General features: G+C 42.9%; 1 protein-coding gene across 1 annotated transcript in view; it reads left to right on the top strand.

The window, feature by feature from the left end:
* GCFC2 (GC-rich sequence DNA-binding factor 2) overlaps positions 1-21,760 on the top strand; it is an 881,623-nt gene that overhangs the window by 170,827 nt on the left and 689,036 nt on the right. Inside the window, exon 4 of the mRNA XM_044062700.1 lies at positions 12,816-13,046. Coding sequence (XP_043918635.1) covers positions 12,816-13,046 — 231 coding nt within the window. The remainder of the gene's footprint in view (positions 1-12,815; positions 13,047-21,760) is intronic.

Raw genomic sequence — 21,760 nt, 5'->3', positions numbered from 1 at the left:
GTAAGCTAAGGTGGGAGGCTCACAGGAGCATCTCAGATGTCTCTTAGTGGGGAAAAAAGATATTTAATTAAAAGTAAAGATTAAAATCTCCCCCCACCTTTATCCTATAACAAACATCCTACTTTTTCCCTACAAACGTATTGCCTCATATAAAACTCGTACCCCACTAATAACTAACAAACCCTTAATAATTTCACCTGAATCCAACCTACACTCCAAACTGTGCTATTACCTCTCTAACTCAATCTCATATCTGATTTGCAGTCTACTATCAGGTGACATCCATCTCAACCCTGGCCCATCCAACTCATCCACCACAGACAAGTCAATATTCCTTACTTCTTTAAATTCTCAGAGCATAGTTAATATAATCCCAAACCTCCATGCCTGGATAAATCATAATAAACCTGACATCCTATCCATCTCAGAAACTTGGCTAAAACCCCACATAAAAGACTCTGAAATTATACCACCAAATTACTCTATCATTAGAAAAGATAGATCCCACAAAAAAGGGGGAGGAGTAACACTCATCCTCTTTATCAGTCACTCCCTATAATAAGCCTACCCCACCCTTTAATAACGCCGAACTACTCCTTGCAATACTTCAAATTAACAAACATAAGCACATATGTATAGCTTCCCTGTACATCCCCCCAGGGGATAATATTTCTACTCTTGAACACATCCTCTCCTGGCTCTCCACCAACATCAGTAATGAAACAATAATCCTAGGAGATGTGAATATTAACTGGACTTCCATTCAATCTCCTACAAACCCACTTAACATCAATCTCTACAGCTTTTCACAACTAATTAACTCTATAACACATCCCTCAAAAAACCTCTCCAGTGGCAGTATTTTGGGCTGGATTCTAGTCTCACATCCTCAATACTTCTCTGACAGGGGTACTCTTCCGGATCCTCCTAGTGACCATCTTCCCATCTTTACATACTGACTCCATTTATCCTTACATCGTTCCCACAACTATATTACCGTATGTAACCAAAAAAACTTTAACACAACATCCTTCACTAACTCCCTAAAAGCTATAAACTGGAACTATCTAAAAGCATTACCTCTCGACAACGCAGTTGCTCACTTTAACACCTCATTCCTAAAAATTCTAGACTACCATGCTCCCATAAGGACAAAGAGAATAAAAACTAAAACAGCCACTTGGCTTACTAAAAACACACTAACTATTATGAAGCAAAGAGATAAAGCCTGGGCTCTTTACCTAAAAAATAGGTCCCCCCTCAACCTTCTTGAATACAAAACACTTCGAAATAAAGTAAAAAACTCATCATTTCCGACCGACAAAACTTTTTCTCCACACTACAAAACAACAACAAAACTAACCCTCAGAAATTCTGGAAAGGTATCTCCACTCTCCTTAACCCCGGCAAACTAGACATCCCCTCCCCTGACCCAAATGCTACTGACACTGACTTAGCAACCCAATTTAACACTTTTTTCATTGACTCTATCTCTAAACTTACTTCATCTTTCTCTAATACCACCACAATCTCCACATCACCTCCTCCCTCGTCTATCATTACTCTTCCCTGTTCTTCCACCACTCCTTCACTCTCCCCCACTAACTCACAATCCTTCACCCCTTCTTCTACTATCACTCACCCCTCTCCATCTCCTTCCCCTACTTCCCACACTTCCCAGTGTCCTCCCTTCTCATTAAAACCAATTCCCACTTTTACTATAAAAAAACTCCTCCAGAAATTGAAGCCATGCTCCAATGCTCCAGATAATATCCCTGCTTATTTTCTCAGTCTAGCCGCTGAAGCAGTCACCTACCCCATTAGCATTCTAATTAACCATTCAATCCAGGAATGCATAGTACCCAAAATTTGGAAAAAGGCCTTCATTATACCATTACATAAAGGAGGCAACAATAATAATGTTACCAACTTCTGTCCCATTGCTATCCTGTCTCCTATCTCTAAACTCTTAGAAAACTGCATACAACAACAACTTCTTCCACACCTCTTAGATAATCAGCTTCTAACACCCACACAACATGGATTCAGGCCAAATCACAGTACTATGACTGCCCTTCTCTCCTTCCTTGAAACTATTAATAAAGCCCGGGATTCTGGCCTTATTGTTTCCACCATACTACTTGACCTTTCTAAAGCCTTCGATACTATCTCTCATAGCCTGCTTTTAACTAAACTCTCTAAACTTAACCTATCCCCTTCTTCCTTGAATTGGTTCTCCAGCTACTTATCTAACCGATATCAAGCAGTAAAATGGAAAAAGGCCACCTCCTCATTTCTTAATACCCCAACCGAGTCCCCAAGGATCCATATTAGGTCCTCTTCTTTTTAATATATTTATAAATGATTTCCAGAACTCTATTCCTTTCTCAAATATCATCCAATATGCAGATGATTCAACTATCATCTGCTCTGCCACATCTACCCCTGTACTCCTAAAACTTACTCAAGAAGCTTTTTCAACTACTGAGCAATGGATGAAAAGAAACCACCTTGTATTAAATGCCTCTAAAACCAAACTAATGGTATTTACTCCCTCTAAAACTACCTCATTCAACTTTAACTCCTTCACCATCACTAGCCAAAACAATATACCTCTGGAACTTGTATCAGAGACCAAATTACTTGGGGTCCAAATTGACAACCAGCTTAAATTCCATTCCCACTTACAACTAAACATCAAAAAGACCCATCAAAAACTAGGCATGCTCTACCGACAAAATCACTACCTTACCCCTGCCACTAAAGTAACTCTCTCTACTTCCTTTCTTATCCCCTCCCTTCTCTACGGAACTCCTCTTCTCACTAACCTACAATCCTCTCTTAAATCTTAACTTTCATCCTGCTATAACAAAATTGCCAAATTTGCTACCATCCATAAGTCGTCCTCCCATCACTGCCCTTCTCTCCAAAAACTAAAATGGCTAGAACTACCAAATCAACTCATCTATACACAACTAACTCTTGCACATAAGCTCATTTTTAACCCCAACCTCTGTCCTTCCCTCTCTTTAAGATGTACCTTCCTGATCGAGTACTAAGGTCCAATAATCAAAATCTAATAGAAGTGTACAAACCATCCCGTCCACCAGGCAAAAATCTTCTATATTATGGTTTAGCACGTCTCTGGAACTCCCTACCACCTTCCATTCGTGCCACTTCTAACCATTACTCTTTTAAAAAATCTCTTCACTCACACCTAATATCCCAGTGGGAATGCTCCTGCTCTCTCCCCACATAACAAATGATATCAAACTCCTGTTCCCTTCATTCTATGGAAAACAAACTCCTTTTTCACTTCATTCAATGCCTTAGATTCCTTCTCTCTCTCTTTCTCTCTTCTCTTTCGATCTTATTCTCATCTAAAACTTTCTCCTTCTATTCATCTCTCCATATACTTTTATTCCAGTACTTATATGTTAGTTGTAAATAATGCATTAGACTGTTGCTACTTATATGCGATTTGTAAACAATGAATCAGACTGTAGCTATGAACTGTATGTTCCTAAGAAGAAATGCCTCTCAGCTGTACAATGCAATGTTCCATTGCCCGTCAGTTTTAACTCCAACCTCATCACTAGTGTGTATTACTTGCAATGTTTGCTGTATTAATTGTAAATGTCTTGTTCAAAACTGCAACCCTTGTATAAATATAATCTTTAAACTGTTGTAACCTAGAGAGCTATTGGAGCTTTTCTCCCCAGGACTCCATTGAAAACGGGTTCAAATGGCCCAATGGACTATCCTGGTAAACCAACTGCAAATAAATAAATAAATAAGTATATTTTGTCAGTTTTACAGTGGGGAATTGCGCCCCTAACAAGACAGTGTCCAGGGTGCTTGACCCTTTCGCCCCAGTTAGCTACACTACTGAGCAGAAATGTCAGAAGAGTATGTGATTGGTTTATGAATTAGAATGATTTGTGATTTATTAATCTATCTATCCATAGTGCCAATTATTTGTAGGTGATTGTAAATTTGTTGCAAAATCAATATTAATTTATTACTAAAGTTTTTTTACACATTGGCAATATATCCTTTCAGATCAGAACCTTTGCTTTTCAGTTGTTTGATTACTGTCATGAGTTCAGATTCCTTAAATGATGCTTTTAATAATAAAAAAAATGTTCAGAACTGTAGGAAATGCTAATATGGTTTAAACAAATCTGTTTCATTATCAGAAGATATCCTGGGTAATTTTATATGTTTTGAAATAAAGTAGAACAAATTTCTACTGTGTTATGTGCTTTATGATACGCTGGCCACTGTAATCAGTTTTTGTAGCATGCTATGTAGATTTGCACTGAAAGTGAGAACCCACAGCTACGTAGTGATTCAGAGAACCTGGTAGCATCATGAGGTAGAGGACCATGAACTAAAAAGGGCTCAGTGGTACAGACAGCGTAGTGGTGCAGCAGTAGCGTTGTCTCCTCACAGCAAGAGGTTCTTCAGTTCGATTCTTGGCTGGAGTGCCTTCTGTGTGGAGTCTGCATGTCCTCCCTGTGTTTGTGTGGGTTTTCTCCGGGTATTCCAGTTTCCTCCCATGTTACAAAGACATGCGTCTACAGCATTTCTCCCCAGGCTGCCACTGAAAATTGGCTTCTTTCCAAGTCGGACTTTCCCGGTAAACAAATGTTAAATAAATGAGCATACTGTAGTGACATACAGGCAAAGATGTGCAGTCTGAGTACATAATGTAATGCAAATAAGGATTAGTGAAAACAGGTGTGATACATAGCTAGTCATTCACAAAGTCACACAAGCAGTTGTGTTCTCAATATGGAGGAGGAAAAGTTTTATAGGTTCATAGGTAAGTACTAGGCTATCTGCCCGAAAGCATCTATAAGCCTAGCCAGAATGTGTTGGCTTTCGCCGCCCCCTTAGAATAGTTCCCTGTGCCTCGGTCCAGTAGCGCCATTAGTTCCCTGTGCCTCTGTCCAGCAGAGCCACTGCAGTGATCCCTGGGGTAAATTTTCTGTTTCCTATCCACTCATCAAGGTTTCTCTTGAAGAGTGTTAGTGAGGGGCTCTGCCTAATGTAGATTGGAATCCTGTTCCAAAGCATGGGTAGTCTCTGGGACAGGAATCTATCCCTCCAGCCGTCCTGTTTATCGTTGTGGTGAGGTTTAGATTCCTAGAGCATGTGGCTCTTGGAGATTTGTTTTTTTTTAGGTGGAACATGTCCATCAATTCTGGGTTGGACATTGCCTTGTATGTCAGGCAGAGATCACCTCTGAGTAAGCGGTATGCAACCGAGTACAGCTGGAGTTTCTTCAATCGGGCTGCATAGGGCATATGTTTGAAGCCAGTAATCCTTTTGGTGAGGTACTTCTTTGGTCTTTCCAGCTGTTGCAGATGTCTTGTAAGGTACATCCCAGATGGGGCATTGTACTCTTATGATGGGGCTAATGAGTGATGAGTAGAGGGGCACAATAACCTCTCTTGTTCTAGATGCGAACCCTTTTGTGATTAGGTGGGCCACATAGAAGGATTTTCTTACCACCTTGGCAATATGATTATCAAAGGAGAGATTACTATCTACTTGGGTCCCCAGATCCCTTATTACATTTTCTGTATTTAGTTCGCGGGTAATTTGTTTTTTCCAAAGGGGATGACTATGCACTTTTTGGCATTTAGCTTGAGGCCAAGATTTTGACACCAGGTATCAATCTCAATGAGACCCTTCTGGAGGATGTCTGTATCAGCTGGAGAGTCAGTTATGGCCCCCAGTTTGCAGTCGTCTGCGAACTTGGTCAGCCGTAGTCCTCCTGTGTTGCCTGTACCTCTGAGAAGTATATACCGAACAGGAAAGGTCCCAGGACTGAGCCCTGGGGGACACCACTTGTAACAGGTTTAGAGTCGGACCTAGAGCCTGCAACTCTCACATTGTGGGTTCTATCCATGAGCCAATTGGCAACCCATCTCGTGATGTAGGGGTTTATGTTCAGGCTGGTGAACTTGTCTGTAATACCAGAATGGGGAATGGTGTTGAAAGCCTTTGCGAGGTCTAGGTAGGCTGTGTGGACCTCCTTTCCCTCGTCTAAAGCCTTGGTAACAGTCTCAAAGAAGTCCACCAGGTTTTGGAGGCATGATCTGCCCTTAAAAAAGCCAAACTGGGTAGGGTCCCATGTTTGAAGGTTCCCAATGTCTCTGTTAATGAATTCCATGATGATGCGCTCCATAGCCTTGCAGACCAGGCTAGTCAGGCTTATAGGGCGATAGTTCCTGGGGTCCGTTGTGGCTCCACCTTTGTGGAGCGGGATAGTGGTTGCTGTGCGCCACTCTATGGGTACGTAGCCTGTAGAGAGGCTGAGTTTGAACATGTGTTTAGGTGAGGGGTTAGTTCATTTTGGAGCTCATGTAAGACACAGCCTGGGACACCATCTGGTCCCATTGAAGCTGTATTTTTGGCTTTGGATAGGGCTGTTTTAACCTGTGTGTCAGTGATTGTCTGGGCACTACATTATTCTGGTATGGTTATGGGCCCTTTAGGGGGTGAGAGGGGGGTGAAGTTTTCACTAAACCTGTCTGCCAGAATGTTGGCAATATCATAGGTTCATAGGTTGGTACTAGGCTATCAGCCCTAGGGCCTATACAAGCCTAGCCATAACAATTCCCTGGCTATTTCTTCCCACACTATTTACTTCCCTGGACCCCTGTCTAGCAGGGTGACTGACGTGATCCCCGGGGTGAATTTCCTTTCTCCCATCCAATCGTCAAGGTTCCTTTTGAAGAGGGCCAAAGAGGCACTCTGCTTGACATGTATGGGCAATCTATTCCAGAGTCTGGGGAGTCTCTGGGTCAGGAACCTATCCCTCCAGCATGTTTTGTTTATTGTGATGACAAGTTTAGATCCCTGGAGCGTGTGGCTCTGAGGGATTGGGATTTCTTTAAGTGTAGCATGTCCAACAGCTCTGGGTTTGACATGGCCTTGTATGTTAAGCAAAGATCGCCTCTGAGTAGATGATATGACAGAGTATAGCTGGAGTTTTTAAGGCAGTCAGCGTAGGGCATCTGCTTTAGGCCTGTGATTTTTTTAGTGAGGTATTTCTGTGGCCTTTCCAGTTGTTGCAGATGTCTTGAGAGGTACATACCAAACGGGGCATTGTATTCTATAATGGGTCTAATGAGGGATGAGTACAGTGGTTCAATGACCTCCTTTTTTCTGGATGAAAAGCCCTTAGTGATGAGGTGTGCCACATAGAAGGATTTCCTGACTGTTGTGGTGATGTGGTTATTGAAGGTGAGACCACTGTCCACCTGTGTCCCTAAGTCTCTTATCAAACTTTCTGAGTATCAGTCGGTTCAGTGTATTTTGTGCCATTCTGCACTAACTCAGAGCAGATCTGAGAGTTTCCACTTAGGTTTTTAACATAGTTAAAGAACGCTTTGTGGTTATCTTTGGAGTCCTTGGCAATTTTTTTTTCGAAGCTAGCCTTGGATGATTTTATGAGGGATCTTAGTTTCTTGCTGATACTAATTAGGAATGTCTTTCCTTCTTGGGATTTTACTCTTTTCTGCACTAGTTTCCTCCTTCTATTGTATAGCTTGTTTATGGCAGGGGTCCACCAGACTGGTTTCCTTTTCTTGGAGGAGTGAGTCTTGGTTTTGCTTGGGATAGCACGATCCATGCATTCTTGCAGGTGCTCATAGAATGCCTTTGTAAGGGATTCAGCAGCTTGGACATCGTTGTCCTTTAGCATGAGGGCTGTGAACCTTTCCACCTCGGTCTTAAGTAACATAAAGTTTGCTTTTGAAAAGTTTTTCATGGAGGTTTCCTTGATTGGGGGTGGGGACCGAATGTGGATATCCAGAGTGATTAGTCTATGGTCTGATCTAACCAGCAAGGGTTTGACCTCCGGTGTAGAACACCGGTCGCTCATGTTGATGATGACCAGGTCCAATATGTTGTCACCTCTGGTGGGGGTGTTGACCAGTTGATCCAGGGCGTTCGAGTTTATAAATTCTAGGAAGTGTTGGGCAAGGGAGTTTGTACTTGAGTAGTTCTCCCAGTTAATGTTTCGGTAATTGAAATCACCCAATATTAGGGCGTTTGGTAGGACCTTCATACTGTCTCCAGAAATGCTGAATGGGGGTCCTGGGTCATGGTGGATGATCTGTAGCAAGCTAAAATTTGAATTGCAGTTTTGCTCGTTGTTAGTTGCACATTGATGATCTCTGAGGCATTGTGCTGTGCCACTAAACTGGAGGTGTGGGTATCCTTGATGAATATGGATACACCCCCACCTTTTGTATTTCGGTCTGGGTTTTGTGGCCTAAAAGTATGGTATGAGTTATGGCCTGGTAGTGCTGCGGTTCTCTCAGGAGCCTTAAACCAGATTTCTGTTACTGCACAGATATCGATGTTCTCCATACTGAGGAGTGCCTCGAGTGCATGCATTTTGAGGTTTAGACGTCTGGCATTGAGTAGCATAACCCTCAGTTTTTGGTTACTTGTGCTATTTATGGTGGTGGGTTTGTCTTTTGAGCCTTGCCTAAAAAAGACACTTTGGGGGTGGCAAAAGCCTTGGCCAGTATTTGAAAGCCTAAGGGTGACAGGTGCAAGCCATCTCTTGCGAAGCAATGTGGCTTATCGAGCATGTCATCCCAGGTGGACAGATACTGGATCCCCTTTGAATGACACCAGAAACTTAGCCAATTGTTGAGATTTATCATTTTTTCTTTATACTGTGGCATCATTCTTGGTGAGGGCAGGATGCTACTCAGGGTCAGGGTCATATTGGCCTGAGCTACGTGATCAGAGAGCTCTTCCATGTCTCTTTTCATGTAGTCCAGGGAGGTACATCTCAGGTCAGTCACACCAACATGGACAATGACAGAGTCGTATTTGTACTTGTTCTGGAGTGATCCGAGTGCTTGTGTTATGTGGTGGATTCTGGCACCCGACAGGCAGCTAACAGTAACCTTCTCCTTGTCCAGCCTAGTTAGTGGGACATCAGTGTGCCAGACTATAGAGTCACCTATTACTAGTGTGTTGGGTGTATTATTTTGCCTTAAGGGCTGTCCGTGGCACACTGGTTATGTGAAGTATGTGTTTCATGGTTTGTGATGGGGTGTGGAGGTTGCTTGGGTGTCTGCTTTGGAGGTCTCTGTTGCTTTTGCAGATTTTTATTTATAGCCTCCGAGTATGTTTTCATGTATTTATGTGTGTTATTTGCCGGTGTTGGTTTAGTAGGTCTATGTGAGACTGGTGGTGTGTTGCAAGTATTTTCCTTCTCCTCTTGACTGTCGGTTCCACTCTTGGGTTTAGAGAGCTTTGCCTCCAGTTTGGCTGTATAATTGCATCTCTCGCATATATTAGTGTTTGGTGGTAGGAGGAGAGGGTTGTCTGTGTACATGAGGCAGTTGTAACATTGCCTCAAATTGCCCAGATTCACCAGTTGGACTGGAAAGTACACCTGAAACCGCCCTTTGGACATGCCTGAATAGGTAAAATGAGCTGTTTTACTGATTAGCTGGTAGGGACAAATAGAGAGCCTTGTCCTTCTGGACAGTATAGGGAGTCTAGTAAAAATACCAATGTTCAGTGCAAGGAATGCCAAACCAAAAAATCCAGTAAAATCTTAGTCTAGTGCTAGAGTTAATTAGTGCTTGCGATGAGTTTTGAACAAGTGCTGGGCTCTGAAATGAATGGTTCGAGTGCTTAAGTTGAAAGTTTGTCGGAAATGAAAGAGAGAGAGAAATTAACCCAAAGTGGCCAATAAACTACTAACTTCTTGGCTACAGCAAACAAGGCGCACAAATTTCAGAAAGAAACAGATCAAATAAGCAGGCACAATAAGCCTTTAACCAGAAATTCCCAGCTTAGAAGGGCAGAATCTAGCTTCTCCTCCCATAAGAGTGCAGACTACTACTTCTTCTTTCAGCTTTTCCTGGTTAGGGGTCGCCACAGCAGATCACCTTGTCCGCTCATGATTGGCAGTAGAGTGCAGACTACAAACCTTCTAAATGTAAAATAACTGGCCTGGAGCCAAAGTGCTTAAACCACAACTAATCCGCTTTTAGAATAACAGACACTGAGCCTTCAATCAGCAATTCCCAACTTAGAAGGATGTAAGCTACCTGTCCTGCCACAACAATGCAGTCCACAAACCTTCTTAATGTAAAACAACTGGTTTGAAGCTCAAGTGCTTAAACCAAAAGGCTTAGAATAACAGTTACAGTTTAATCAGGCTACTACCAAGCAGTATTAACTGCAGCAGAATAATACAATTGAGTACTTTTAAGAAGAAGCACAAGCAAAATAAGGTAATAAAGTGGGAAGAAACACAAATACAGTAAAAGCAGATGAATAAAGTGCATTTGTTTATTTTTTTATATATAACAATAGAAAACGAGCAAACTGATTTAAACAAATTACCCAATTAACCAGTAAAAATACTCAAACCTGAGCCCTGTTCCAGCAGTCTTCAATCTGACAAGTTCTAACCGCACACTCCTGCCACGAGGGTGCAGGGGAACTTTCTTCAAAAAAGATGACCTGGATTAGTGCTCAAGTTATACAAACAAAGCTAGATTCAGCAGGCCTGAATCTAGTCTATGGTACAGCAGACAAGGTGCACCAATATCAGAAAAAAACTGTTCAAATGAGCAGGCATAGTAAGCCTTTAACCAGAAATTCCCAGCTCAGAAGGGTAGAATCTAGCCTCTCCTCCTACAAGAGTGCAGACTACAAACCTTCTTAATGTAAAATAACTGGCCTGGAGCCCAAGTGCTTAAACCAAAACTAATACACTTTTAGAATAACAGACACTGAGCCTTCAATCAGCAATTCCCAACTTAGAAGGATGTAATCCATCTGTCCTGCCACAACAGTGCAGACCACAAACCTTCTTAATGTAAAACAACTGGTCTGAAGCCCAAGTGCAATAACCAAAAGACTTAGAATAACAGTTGCAATTTAATCAGGCTATTACCAAGCAGTAATAAATGCAGCAGAACAAACACAATTGAGTACTTTTAAGAAGAGGCAAAAGCAAAATAAGGTAATAAAGTAAGAAAAAACACAAATATAGTAAAAGCAGATAAAGTGCAAATTGTTCTTTTTTTTTTTTTTTTTTTTTATATATATATATAACAATAGAAAACAAGCAAACTGATTTGAACAAATTAACCGGTAAAAAAACTCAGAACTGAGAGCCCTGTTCCAGCAGTCTTCAATCAGACAAGTTCAGGGCCTAAGTGGGTATGCCTACTCAAATGTTCTCTCTGTATTAGGCAGGATAAGCTAATGAGACTAGACTAGGATAGAGCTGGGATAGGGCTGAACAGATGGGAATGGTAGGAGTGTTTGAAATCAAAATATGATCTCACTGTACTCGGTTGAGTGAGCAAATGAGATGGGCCCAGGAGGAGTGTTCAAACACAATTTTACAGGAGGGGCGGTCAATTCCAAAGCCACCAAGATTACTACCACAACAAGAACAGGGAAGGCGGGTGGGGAAAACTAAATGCAGACAGAGAGAGAGAGACAGCTTCCAATTTTCAGTAAACAAATAGGCAGATAAATGCAGTACTATTTTTAACACAATATCAGCTTCCAATTTTCAGTAAACAAATAGGCAGATAAATGCAATACTATTTTTAACACAATATTCAATGAAACAAACAGAAAAAATAAAATTCAGTACTATCTTATAACACTGCAAGTTTGTACTTATCTCAGCTTGTAATAAAGTTGATGTAGGGTATACCAAACAGCTGCAGCATGCAACTATTCCCTGTAGTGAATATATTAAGATAAATAGCAAGTGTAAGCACTTCAGGAATAGATATATAATGCTGTAAACTTTGGAAATGCTAACATTATATCTAATTAGGATAATTTTATCTTTTTGGCTGTCTCTTAATGTGTAGATAGTCTGTTTAATTTGTTATTTTGTTTTTGGGGGACAGTGTTGCTAATTTTTCAAAGCTTGTAGATTTCACACCAAAGTATAAATTGAGTTTGGGATTTTGATGGTAGGCTACTGAGTGTAAGTACCTAGGCCACTTAAAACTATTTCTGTCTGAAGAGGACTACCAGTTATAACATATGAGGTGAGAGCAACGTTTTTGCCAAATGTTACTATGCTGCTCTTTTTTTCACGTTTAGCTTAAGACTGTTTTCGGTACTCCAGGTATGTGCATATTCCAAACTTTATTTAGCGTCGGTGGATAAGTGGATAATAGTGCCCAGCTTGCAGTCATCAGCAAATGTGAACTGCCTGGCATGTTGCCTCCCTGCCAGGATAGGCACACACACCTTCCTTGTTTCCGCCATCAAGTATCCAAGCCAATAATTCAGCACTGATTGGCTAGAAATAGGGTTTTAACTCTCTATGTTACCATCACAAACTGTTTTTTGAAAGTACTACATGAAAGCACCTTTCAGTGCAGTAGGCAAAGTTGGATAAATGCTAGACAGATATTGGATATTAACAGATACAACTGATGGACTGAATCAAGTCTTTTTTCGTATTCAAGTTGTATTTAAAGTGTTTAAATGTGTTTCTCTCTTGTTCTTTAGATTGTGTGTTGATAATAATTGATCAGGTTAATAGAGTAGCTCAACTTTGAATGATACTCCTAGATCAAAACTGTGTTAAGAATAGTGATTGTACATCAGTCACTATGTCTTTCATTAGAGACTGTTTAACCTGGGAATTATTTGAAGATTGGACTGTACATATGCATTTAATCAAAATACTTGGAGATATAATAAATGAGAGATTAAGAAAGAAGATGTAGACTTAAGTTACAAGTTTCTTATTAAATTCTTGGTTCTGTTTAGTACAGCTGACATTCCAGATGCCAAGTGCATTCAGGCCGCTCGCAGGAAACGGCAGTTGGCAAGAGCCAGGGCTGACTTTATCCCACTGAACACAGGGCAGAATTATGGCAATCAGTGGCCAAACCAGAAGATGGATTCTGATGCTGAGAGTGAATCTGATGAGGATGAACAGAGAAGAAGAATTCAGTTTGCTCCAAAAATAAAAGGAATGAAACAAAGAACAGCAGAGAATATAGGTAAGGTAAAACTTTGGTCAAAGTAAGTTGTCAGCTACAGCAAATTTTTTTGTTGAAAGGAAATGTTTGTGAATCTATTTTGTCAGCAGAGGATTAAGCTTATTCAGTTGCTACAGACTGCACAAGGAAACTTCTAGTTTTATCACATCAAAGCCTGTTGCTTTACTGAATACAGAATGTATATCCTTACTGTCTCCTTCTTGAAGAAATTCATGCAGTTGTGGCTTAATGCATAATTCATGACCACGGATGTCCTAATTCCATTGAATAATGCAACCTGTATAGTTCTTTTATCCATTTAGGTTTTAAAACAGTGTTTCACAGGTGACTATTCATACTCCCATTTGTCAAGAGTAGTGCATTTACTAAGTCCAAATGCAGTCAATGATTAAGGGAAGATGCCTTAAATACAGACTTATTGTAACCATTAGGTGAGATCCATTCATTGTATGCTTATGTAAGTTATATACTGCTTTCTAAAGAGTTGCTGACACCTTGTTTTACTTAGCTTCTATTTGAGGGCCTATATTAGCATTATTTTTAATTTTTTTTTATTGAGCAACAACCCCAATTTTACTATATGTTCATTCATTATGTTCAATAGCAGTCTGAAAAATCTTGATGAGTGGATGGAAAATAGGAAATACACCCCGGGGATCACTTCTGTGTCTCTGCTCGACAGTGGCACAGGAAAATAACTTTCTTGGGTGGTGTAAGCCAGGGAACCGTTTTGGCTAGGCTTACGTAGGCCCTTGGGCCGATAGCCTAGTACCTACCTATGAACCTATGTTAATCTGGCATCTTCCTTTTATTTTTACTAAAATTAGCTAAGCATTTGTCACAGCTTTGTTCTTATAAGATTTTGTTTGCACATTTTGCCCCCACTATTTGTTGAATATAAGCGCCTCCAGGCCAGTTGACCAGTTTATCCATCACCGAGCTGAGAGTTGATCAGGAGGGGCCATCACTAAGTATAATCAGGAATGGTTCAAGGTGTTTTCCATTTATCCCTATTTTCCATGTAGATGCCCAGCTAAGCAGGTGAAGGGGGCTGTTCAGTGGGCTGTCCTCTGTAGTTATCTTTCACTTCCACAAGGGACACTGCCAACAAGCAACTCTGCCTCCTTATCTGAAACTGGCAAATGGTTTCCCTAGTCTCCATTGGGGAAGTTGCACTTGCTTATGTGTCCCCCAAGTACTCACAACCCCCCTCCCCCGTGAGGGGTAATTGGCCACACACCTTTCCCTCCCTGTCTGGCCATTCCAGTGCAGTGTCTATTTGAACCTTGGGTGCCTGGATTTGCATTAAGGACTCAATCCCTCTGTCCCGTGGAACCAAAATTTGTTCTTTTTAGATGTTTATGTTGATTATAGAATTTATAGTAAAAAACTCAAAGAGTGACTGCTGATGTTCAGAAGTATGTTTTATATATGTACATGCTTGTGGTTTTCATGTCTCCATTACTTCTCTGCTTATTTGCTTAATCTTTTGCAGGGTTGCTGGAGATGGGACTGAAGCCTATCCCAGCATTCATTGGGTTCAAGGCATAGAAACTCATGATGAATGAGCCACTAACCCATTGCAGGACACCTGCAGGGACTGTCAAATGGACAGACAAACACACAGGCAGTGTAGAGAATGCCAATTTATGTATAGGCTGTCTTTGGTATGTGGGAATATATCAAACATTCAACAAAACCCTAGGATGTGCAGACTCCATTCAGAAGGTGCCTCAGTTGATAAATGAACTAGAGAGCCAAGCATTGTGAGATAAACGTGATAACTGGTGTGCCATTCTGCCATGTGTGTGTATGTATCTAAACACATATATTTATATATATGGGTACGAAATTCCACTCCACCGAATTTCAAACAAACGAGACCAAATGTCTGAAAGACCAGTACAACAGAACATTACTATCCCGAAGTTCATTTCACTGAAAGAGGTAAGAGGAAGCTCTTATTTCCGCTTTGTAGTGTTTGTGTACCTTTTGGCACACCATACTCTTCTGAGATTTCTACAGTGTCTGTAATTTTAAATGGAGATTGCAATACAGTGACGATTGGGAAATATACCATTTCTATCACTGTAGTGCGATCTCAGAGATGATATATATAATTAGCAGGGGGTGTGGGGGGTGCTGGGAGGCTTGCCCCCCTGTAGAAATGCTTGAGGCTATATTGCTTTGTTCTTGTTTGGTTTTATGTGTTGTTTCAGTGTTGTGTGTTTCAAGAAAGTGATGTTTCATTGTACTGGTCTTTCTGATGTTTGGTGTCGTTTATTTGAAATTTGGTGGAGTGGAATTTTGGTGATGTAACTAGGACCCGTATGTATATATATATATATTGTATATATATATATATATATATATATATATATATATATATATATATATATATACACACACACACACACACACACACACACACACATACACACACGTGTGTGTGTGTGTATATACATGTATCTTCTCCTTTCATCTTTTCCCATTAGGGATCGTCGCAGTGGAACAACGGTCCACAGAACAATTGTATGCACACACACACACACACACACACATATAAAATACATTTATGCATGTATATAAATATTCATATGTATGTGTATTATGCATTAATATGTTATATCTGTGCCAGCTGTTATCTTGTCATATTTATTTATTTTATTTTATTTTATATTATATTTGTTTACTGGGAAAGTCCAACTGGGATAAGACCCATTCTCATCGGAGAGCGGAGGAGAAAAGCTCCACATATAAAGATTATACAAAACTTATAAAATAAATTATACAACACTTATACAAGAAATTATACAAAAAATATACAAGACATACAGTACACAGAAATCACATTCTGTGCTATATGTATTACGTAATCATCTCATATAATTCCTTATTGTAGTTTTTCAGAGTAAGCTGAGGAATGGTTTGTAGGGGGGAAATTGGATAGAAAAGGATGAGGTTAGAGATTATCTAGACATGGGAGAGAGCATAGATTATGATGAGGTGGTCAGGGAAGAAGAAAAAGTATGACCAGAACTATTAAAACTAGTTACCCTGGAGTAGCACAGGAGCAAAGCCAGGTGTCATTAAGATATTTTTTAAGAATCCTTTTGAATTGACTGGCATTTGTTTTGGTTCTGATGCTGTGAGGTAGTGAATTCCACCTTGTTGCTACACGATGAGAACATAGGTCATGGTAGAGTTTGGGGTTTGTGCAGCCCACTAATCCTCACAGCTTCTTTGCTTAGAACCCTTTGCTGCTGATAAGGTTATCCTGTGTATCATCAGCCTAACATGGTGAAGGACTTTGAGTTCTTTGAAACATCAGAGCTTTGCTAACTGGAGCTGTGTGCTCCTTGTGGAGTTTTGCTGGGGAGTGGGTTAGTGAGTGACAAATCATTTAAAATACCGTCCACTAAACAACCTTATGATGGTCTAGAATAAATCAAAAAAGGCCAATCCATAGTAGGGTTACTGGACCGTCTTCTGATGTCAGGATTAGGGGAGATGTTTTTTGGTAAGTACCTGCTGCCAGGCTGCTCACATGACATGGCTGGACTCTGCTGGAGTTAATAGTGTGGGTTTATCACATGTGAACTGTTGTGTGTAAGTCAGGTATGATACTCACCAGATGTCGGGCATGAGCAAAATTGATTCAGGCAGCTTACACCCTAGCAGGGAAGCTCGAGTTTAGAAATGTAGATTGCCACATTATTTGCTGGGAAAGAGCCTGGGGTAATGCAGGAAGTGGTAACATACCTGTTATAATCTAATTTCACATTCCTCTGTATTTTGGTTATTTGCTGGGATTTCATTTTCAGATATCCCCAGCTTTACTTCATACTTCAGGAAATAGGTCTCCACTGGTAAGGAAATTGCCTTGTGAGCCAGCCCGATTTATTTTCTCTTTGGGGATTTGGACCCAGGAATGGCAAAAATAAACCAGAGGGATCACTTTAGAGGGTGTGAGTGAGTGTGGAGTAACTTGTTGAGCTGAAGTAGATCTGCTGTTTTTTCTAAAAGACATTTCAAGAATACTTCCAGCTAAATAATTAATTTCTGCATATCTGTTGAGAAGTTTAATCTAGAACTTTAATCTCTGAAGTCTGGATGATTGTTTTATCTGCCTCTTTGTTAGCCAACCAGTATTCCTTCTTAGCCTGGTCCATCTTGTCTGTCTCACACTGTCTCATAGACCTTATGCAGCTGAGCCAGGTATAGAAATATCGGTTCTACAATCGTCACACATGTTGTTTTGAGATGCCGACTTTTTTATTTAACACCACCTTATTTCCTCTTCTGCTTGAGGTGCTAAAATGTTGAGTATTTCTTTGTACTATTGTGCTTTCTCTCCAGTCAACATCCAGGTCTTCATCCTAGTCTCTGACCACTGCTTGCACCTGATTGTGGAAATCACTGGATGTTATGTGATCCTATCTCGCCTACATTCTGAATGATGGGTTCGGAGCCGATCCCTCGGCTCCGACACGGCACGCTTATGCCAAAGAGCGAAGTCTCTTATTGGCTGAGCTTACTATATCCCAGGATGCACCACCAACAGTCTCCCAGATCTCGTTTGCCGCTTAACTGCAAGGACGTGGTCTCGAGCTGGCTGGGCTGAGTAGCTTTTATTACTACTTTTTCTGTCAGTTTTTGTGCTTATATTTCACAAAAGCCGTTTTAACGGCTATTGCTTTTGCTATTGCTATTGCTGTGTTCGATTGAGTATTGGACTTATTGTGTGTGATTGGGTAGAGTTTGTTTTTTCAATCCAGGGCCTTTTCGATTAAACTCTATAATTGAACTTTTTACTGTGTTAAAGTTCCCGGTTTGTACATCTAAGGTTGTGTTTACATAGTTTCTGTAAGCCTTCGGTTTTTTTTGTCTAACCGATTCTACAGTGGTTAAATTTCCTGTCAGGAATTGCTAACATTATGTCTCAAGCCCCTAGGCCTTCGGGCTTTAAAAAATGTACTAAGTGTGCATTTAAGATGTCTGTTACTGATGACCATCTACTTTGTGTTTATTGTTTAGGGGCTAAGCACTTGCAGGAGTCATGTAGCGTATGTCACGCTTTTTCCTCTAGGGTCCTCCAGGAGAGGAAAAATAAATTAATTCTTAAAGGGTTGATTAAACCCTCTTTTGAAGAAGCCTTGTCTTCCGCTCCGACTCCTGCCAAAAAGAAAAGGGCTTCGGCTCCGACCAGTCCGTCGGATCCGACTGCCAAGAGACCTAGGCAGGCCTCTCCTTCGGCTCCAAAGAAATCGGAGCCGAGGTCGGAACGGTCTGCCTCGATGCCTCCAGCATCGACTCCTCGGAGCCGATTGCTGGTGCACGAGGCGGGTCACCTTCGTCGGCTCCACTGCTCTCGGAGCCGACAAGGGTCACCCGCCAGACACTTCCTCCTCGGCGAAGTCTACCTCGGCACCGATGGAATCTGGTGTGTGTGTTTCGGGCGCCGATTCTCATCGAGTCGCCTCGAGCCGGTCCCCTAGTCCCTTGGGGCCGAGGGAGGTCTTCTCGAACCCGTTCTGTTTCCTCTCGGTCTTGAATGTCGGATTCTGATATAGACAGGGTGCTCCAAAGACTTTTCCAGTCCCCAGTCTTCCAAAATTTGTTTCGGCTCCGACCCAGTTGGCTTCGAGCCGATGGCCATGACCCATCCCATTGCTATTCCTCCTCCGACTGCGGAGCAGGTGCTCTTGGAGCCGGTGGAGATTTCAGGGTCGGCTCCGACCCTTACTCCAACCCGGCCCTCGGGTCCGAGTTTGGTACGTGGACTTCTTCGGCTGGACCCGAGGGTGATGTTTGGGACCGATGCTGGTTCCGAGCCTCCCTCTCGGTGCTTGGCTGGGACTTCCGTCTACTATCATGGCCCGGAGACTGGACGCTCCCAGGATTCGGGAGGTCCGGCTTTCAGAGCCATGAGGAGTGCCTTGGCCAAATCCTCTTCGCCATCTCTCCGGTTTACCAGCACCTTCCCTGGGCGTGGAGACTGGGTCTTTGGTAGTTCCCCTGTCTGTGGCCAGCGGAGCCCCGAGGCCTGAGGTTACCCCCATTGGGGGTTCCCTCTTCCTGAGGGTTTTGAGTCATCTCCAGAGGAACCCCAAGGAAGAGATCGTGCAAGAGGAAGCACGTGGACTCCCCGAGTCTATCACATCGGACACGGATATGGATGATGCAGAGGGTCCCCTAAGTCGTCCTCTGATGATGTCTCCTTTGCAGACATCTTGGAGATCCTCAAACAACGAGGCGGCTGGATGTCCAAACCCCCCTCTGCAGTGCTCCTCAAGGCCTTTGGGGCTCAGCCCTCCGCCTCCTGGGTGTCTCCGCCCGACGAGCTTCTGGATTTAGTTTGTCGGGCGGGAACACCCGGATACTGTGGAACCAGTCCCTTCTCGTCGAACAAATTCTTATCTGCTCCCAGAAGGAGTTCCTTACTAAAGGCGTGGCTGTAGATGCCATGGTGGTGGCATCTGCTACACAGCAGGACGTGGCAGAGGCTTCAACGTCCATCCATCCTCCTAATAAGGAGTCTAGGAGTATGGATAGGTAAGCGCACCCTGACTTCAGCGGCCTTTACTTTAAGGTCTCTGAATTATTTGGCACATTTTACTAGGCTTCAGAGGGATCTGGTCAAGGAGTTGTCAGACTCCCTCTCGGGTAACCTACCTGAGCAGCTAGCCCAGTCCGTTAGCTCTCAGTTGGCTATCCTGACGTCAATTGCTAACTCGTCCATGAGGCTCATATCCTATCGCTGGGTAGAGCGGCAGACACAGGCGTGGCTCTCCGTAGACAGGCCTGGCTCCGCTTGTGTCAGTTCGGAGGCCTTCAAGTCTTCCTTCCGACGCTCCTTTGATGGGTCCTCATTGTTTGGGCCCAAGGTGAAAGACACCCTTACCCGCTGTGAGCAAAAGGGAAAAACGTTATCTGCCGAGGGCCCGTTATTCCACTCCCTTCGGCCTTACCCCAAGGCCAAAGGAGGGGAAAATGTGGTTCGAAATCTCGCAAGTTTTTCTTCCAACAGCAGGAAGATTCCCGTCCAGAGGCAGAGGGCGGGAAATTTTTCAGGGAGACGCCGTCCCAGAGGCGGCAGAGGGCCCGCAATTCTGGAGACCGAGTCCTTTCGTGGCTCTTCAGCCTCCCACACAACATGAGGGATTGCCCGGCTGTGCTGCTCGGAGCCAGTCGGGTGTCGTTGCCAAGCACCTAAAAGCCTGGGAGTCAATCACTCAGGACAGATGGGTGCCGGATAATTGCCGGAGGTTACACCATCCCATTCAAATACTCACCCCTCCATCCAAGAGAATCCCGGACCCACCACCCAGTCAAAGGGAAATAGCAGCCGCAGAAGCTTCAAAGCTGCTACAAAAGGAGTCATCCAACGGTCCCCACAGACCAAATCGGATCAGGAAATTACTCCAGGTTCTTTTAGTGCCAAAAGACAGGGGACCTGAGACCAATATTGGATCTCAGCAGACTGAACCTATCCGTCGAAATCCAAATTCAATGGTCACGTTGCAATCCATTCTCCGTTGTTGGAGAAGGATGTTTGGATGTGCTCCATAGACCTCAAGGACGCCTATTATCACATACCGATACATCAGGCGTCCAGGAGGTATCTGCGCTTCAGCCTGGGAGCCAGTCATTACCAATTTTGTGCTCTGCCCTTTGGTCTCACCACAGCCCCCAGGGTGTTCACCAAGTGTTTGGCAGTAGTGACGGCTCACCTGAGAAGTCTTGGATTCCAAGTGTTTCCCTATCTCGACGACTGGCTCCTGACTGCCACCACCAGGCATCTACTAATGGACAACCTCAAAGCCACCATCTCCCTGGGTGTTTCCCTGGGATTACATTCAATTGGTCAAAGTCTGTCTTGCTGCCCTCTCAGCACATAAAGTTTATAGGAGCAGAGATAGACTCAAGATTGATGCGTGTCTTTCTTCCGGCCGACAGGATCCGAACCTTACAGGGCCAAGTTCAAGCTCTGATCTCGAGATCCAAAGCCCCAGCCAGGATGGTCCTACAGGTTCTAGGCTCAATGTCTGCCACGGTACTTTTAGTTCCTCTAGCAAGGTTACACATGAGGATTCTTCAGTGGCTCTTATCAACTCAATGGTCTTTTCAAGATCTCCCCCTCAATCATCACATCATGATTACGGAAATATGCAAAAGGGACCTGCGCTGGTGGCTTCAGACATCCAACTTAGATCAGGGCAAACCTTTGTTCTCCCTCCAGCGGTTACCCTGACGACAGATGCCTCCCAGATAGGGTGGGGGGGGCATTGTCTGGGCAGGCTAGTTCAGGGCTCCTGGCTTCCGGACGAAGCTCTTCTCCACATCAACGTGTTGGAGATGAGGGCTGTACTTCTATCCCTACAGGCCTTACACAAGTTCCTTCCTCAGGGTATCATCGCCATCCACACAGACAACATGTCGGTGGTTTGGTACCTGAACAAACAAGGAGGGACCAGATCGTATCCCCTTTGCAGAGAGGCCATGAGAGTGTGGGAATGGGCTGTAGCTACCAACCGCTTCTTGGTAGCGACCCACATCCCGGGAAAGTCAAATGTATTGGCGGACAAATTAAGCAGGACAATTCTCTCTCCTCACGAATGGTCTCTAAACCACACAGTAGCAGCCCAGGTTTTCAAGAGATGGGGGACGCCGTGCTGCGACCTATTTGCGACTCCACAAAACACCAAGTGCCA

This window comes from Protopterus annectens, chromosome 2.part1, assembly GCF_019279795.1.
Source record: "Protopterus annectens isolate FY-2018-M chromosome 2.part1, PAN1.0, whole genome shotgun sequence".
NCBI lineage: Eukaryota > Metazoa > Chordata > Ceratodontiformes > Protopteridae > Protopterus > Protopterus annectens.
This window is presented reverse-complemented; position numbering and strand designations above follow the sequence as displayed.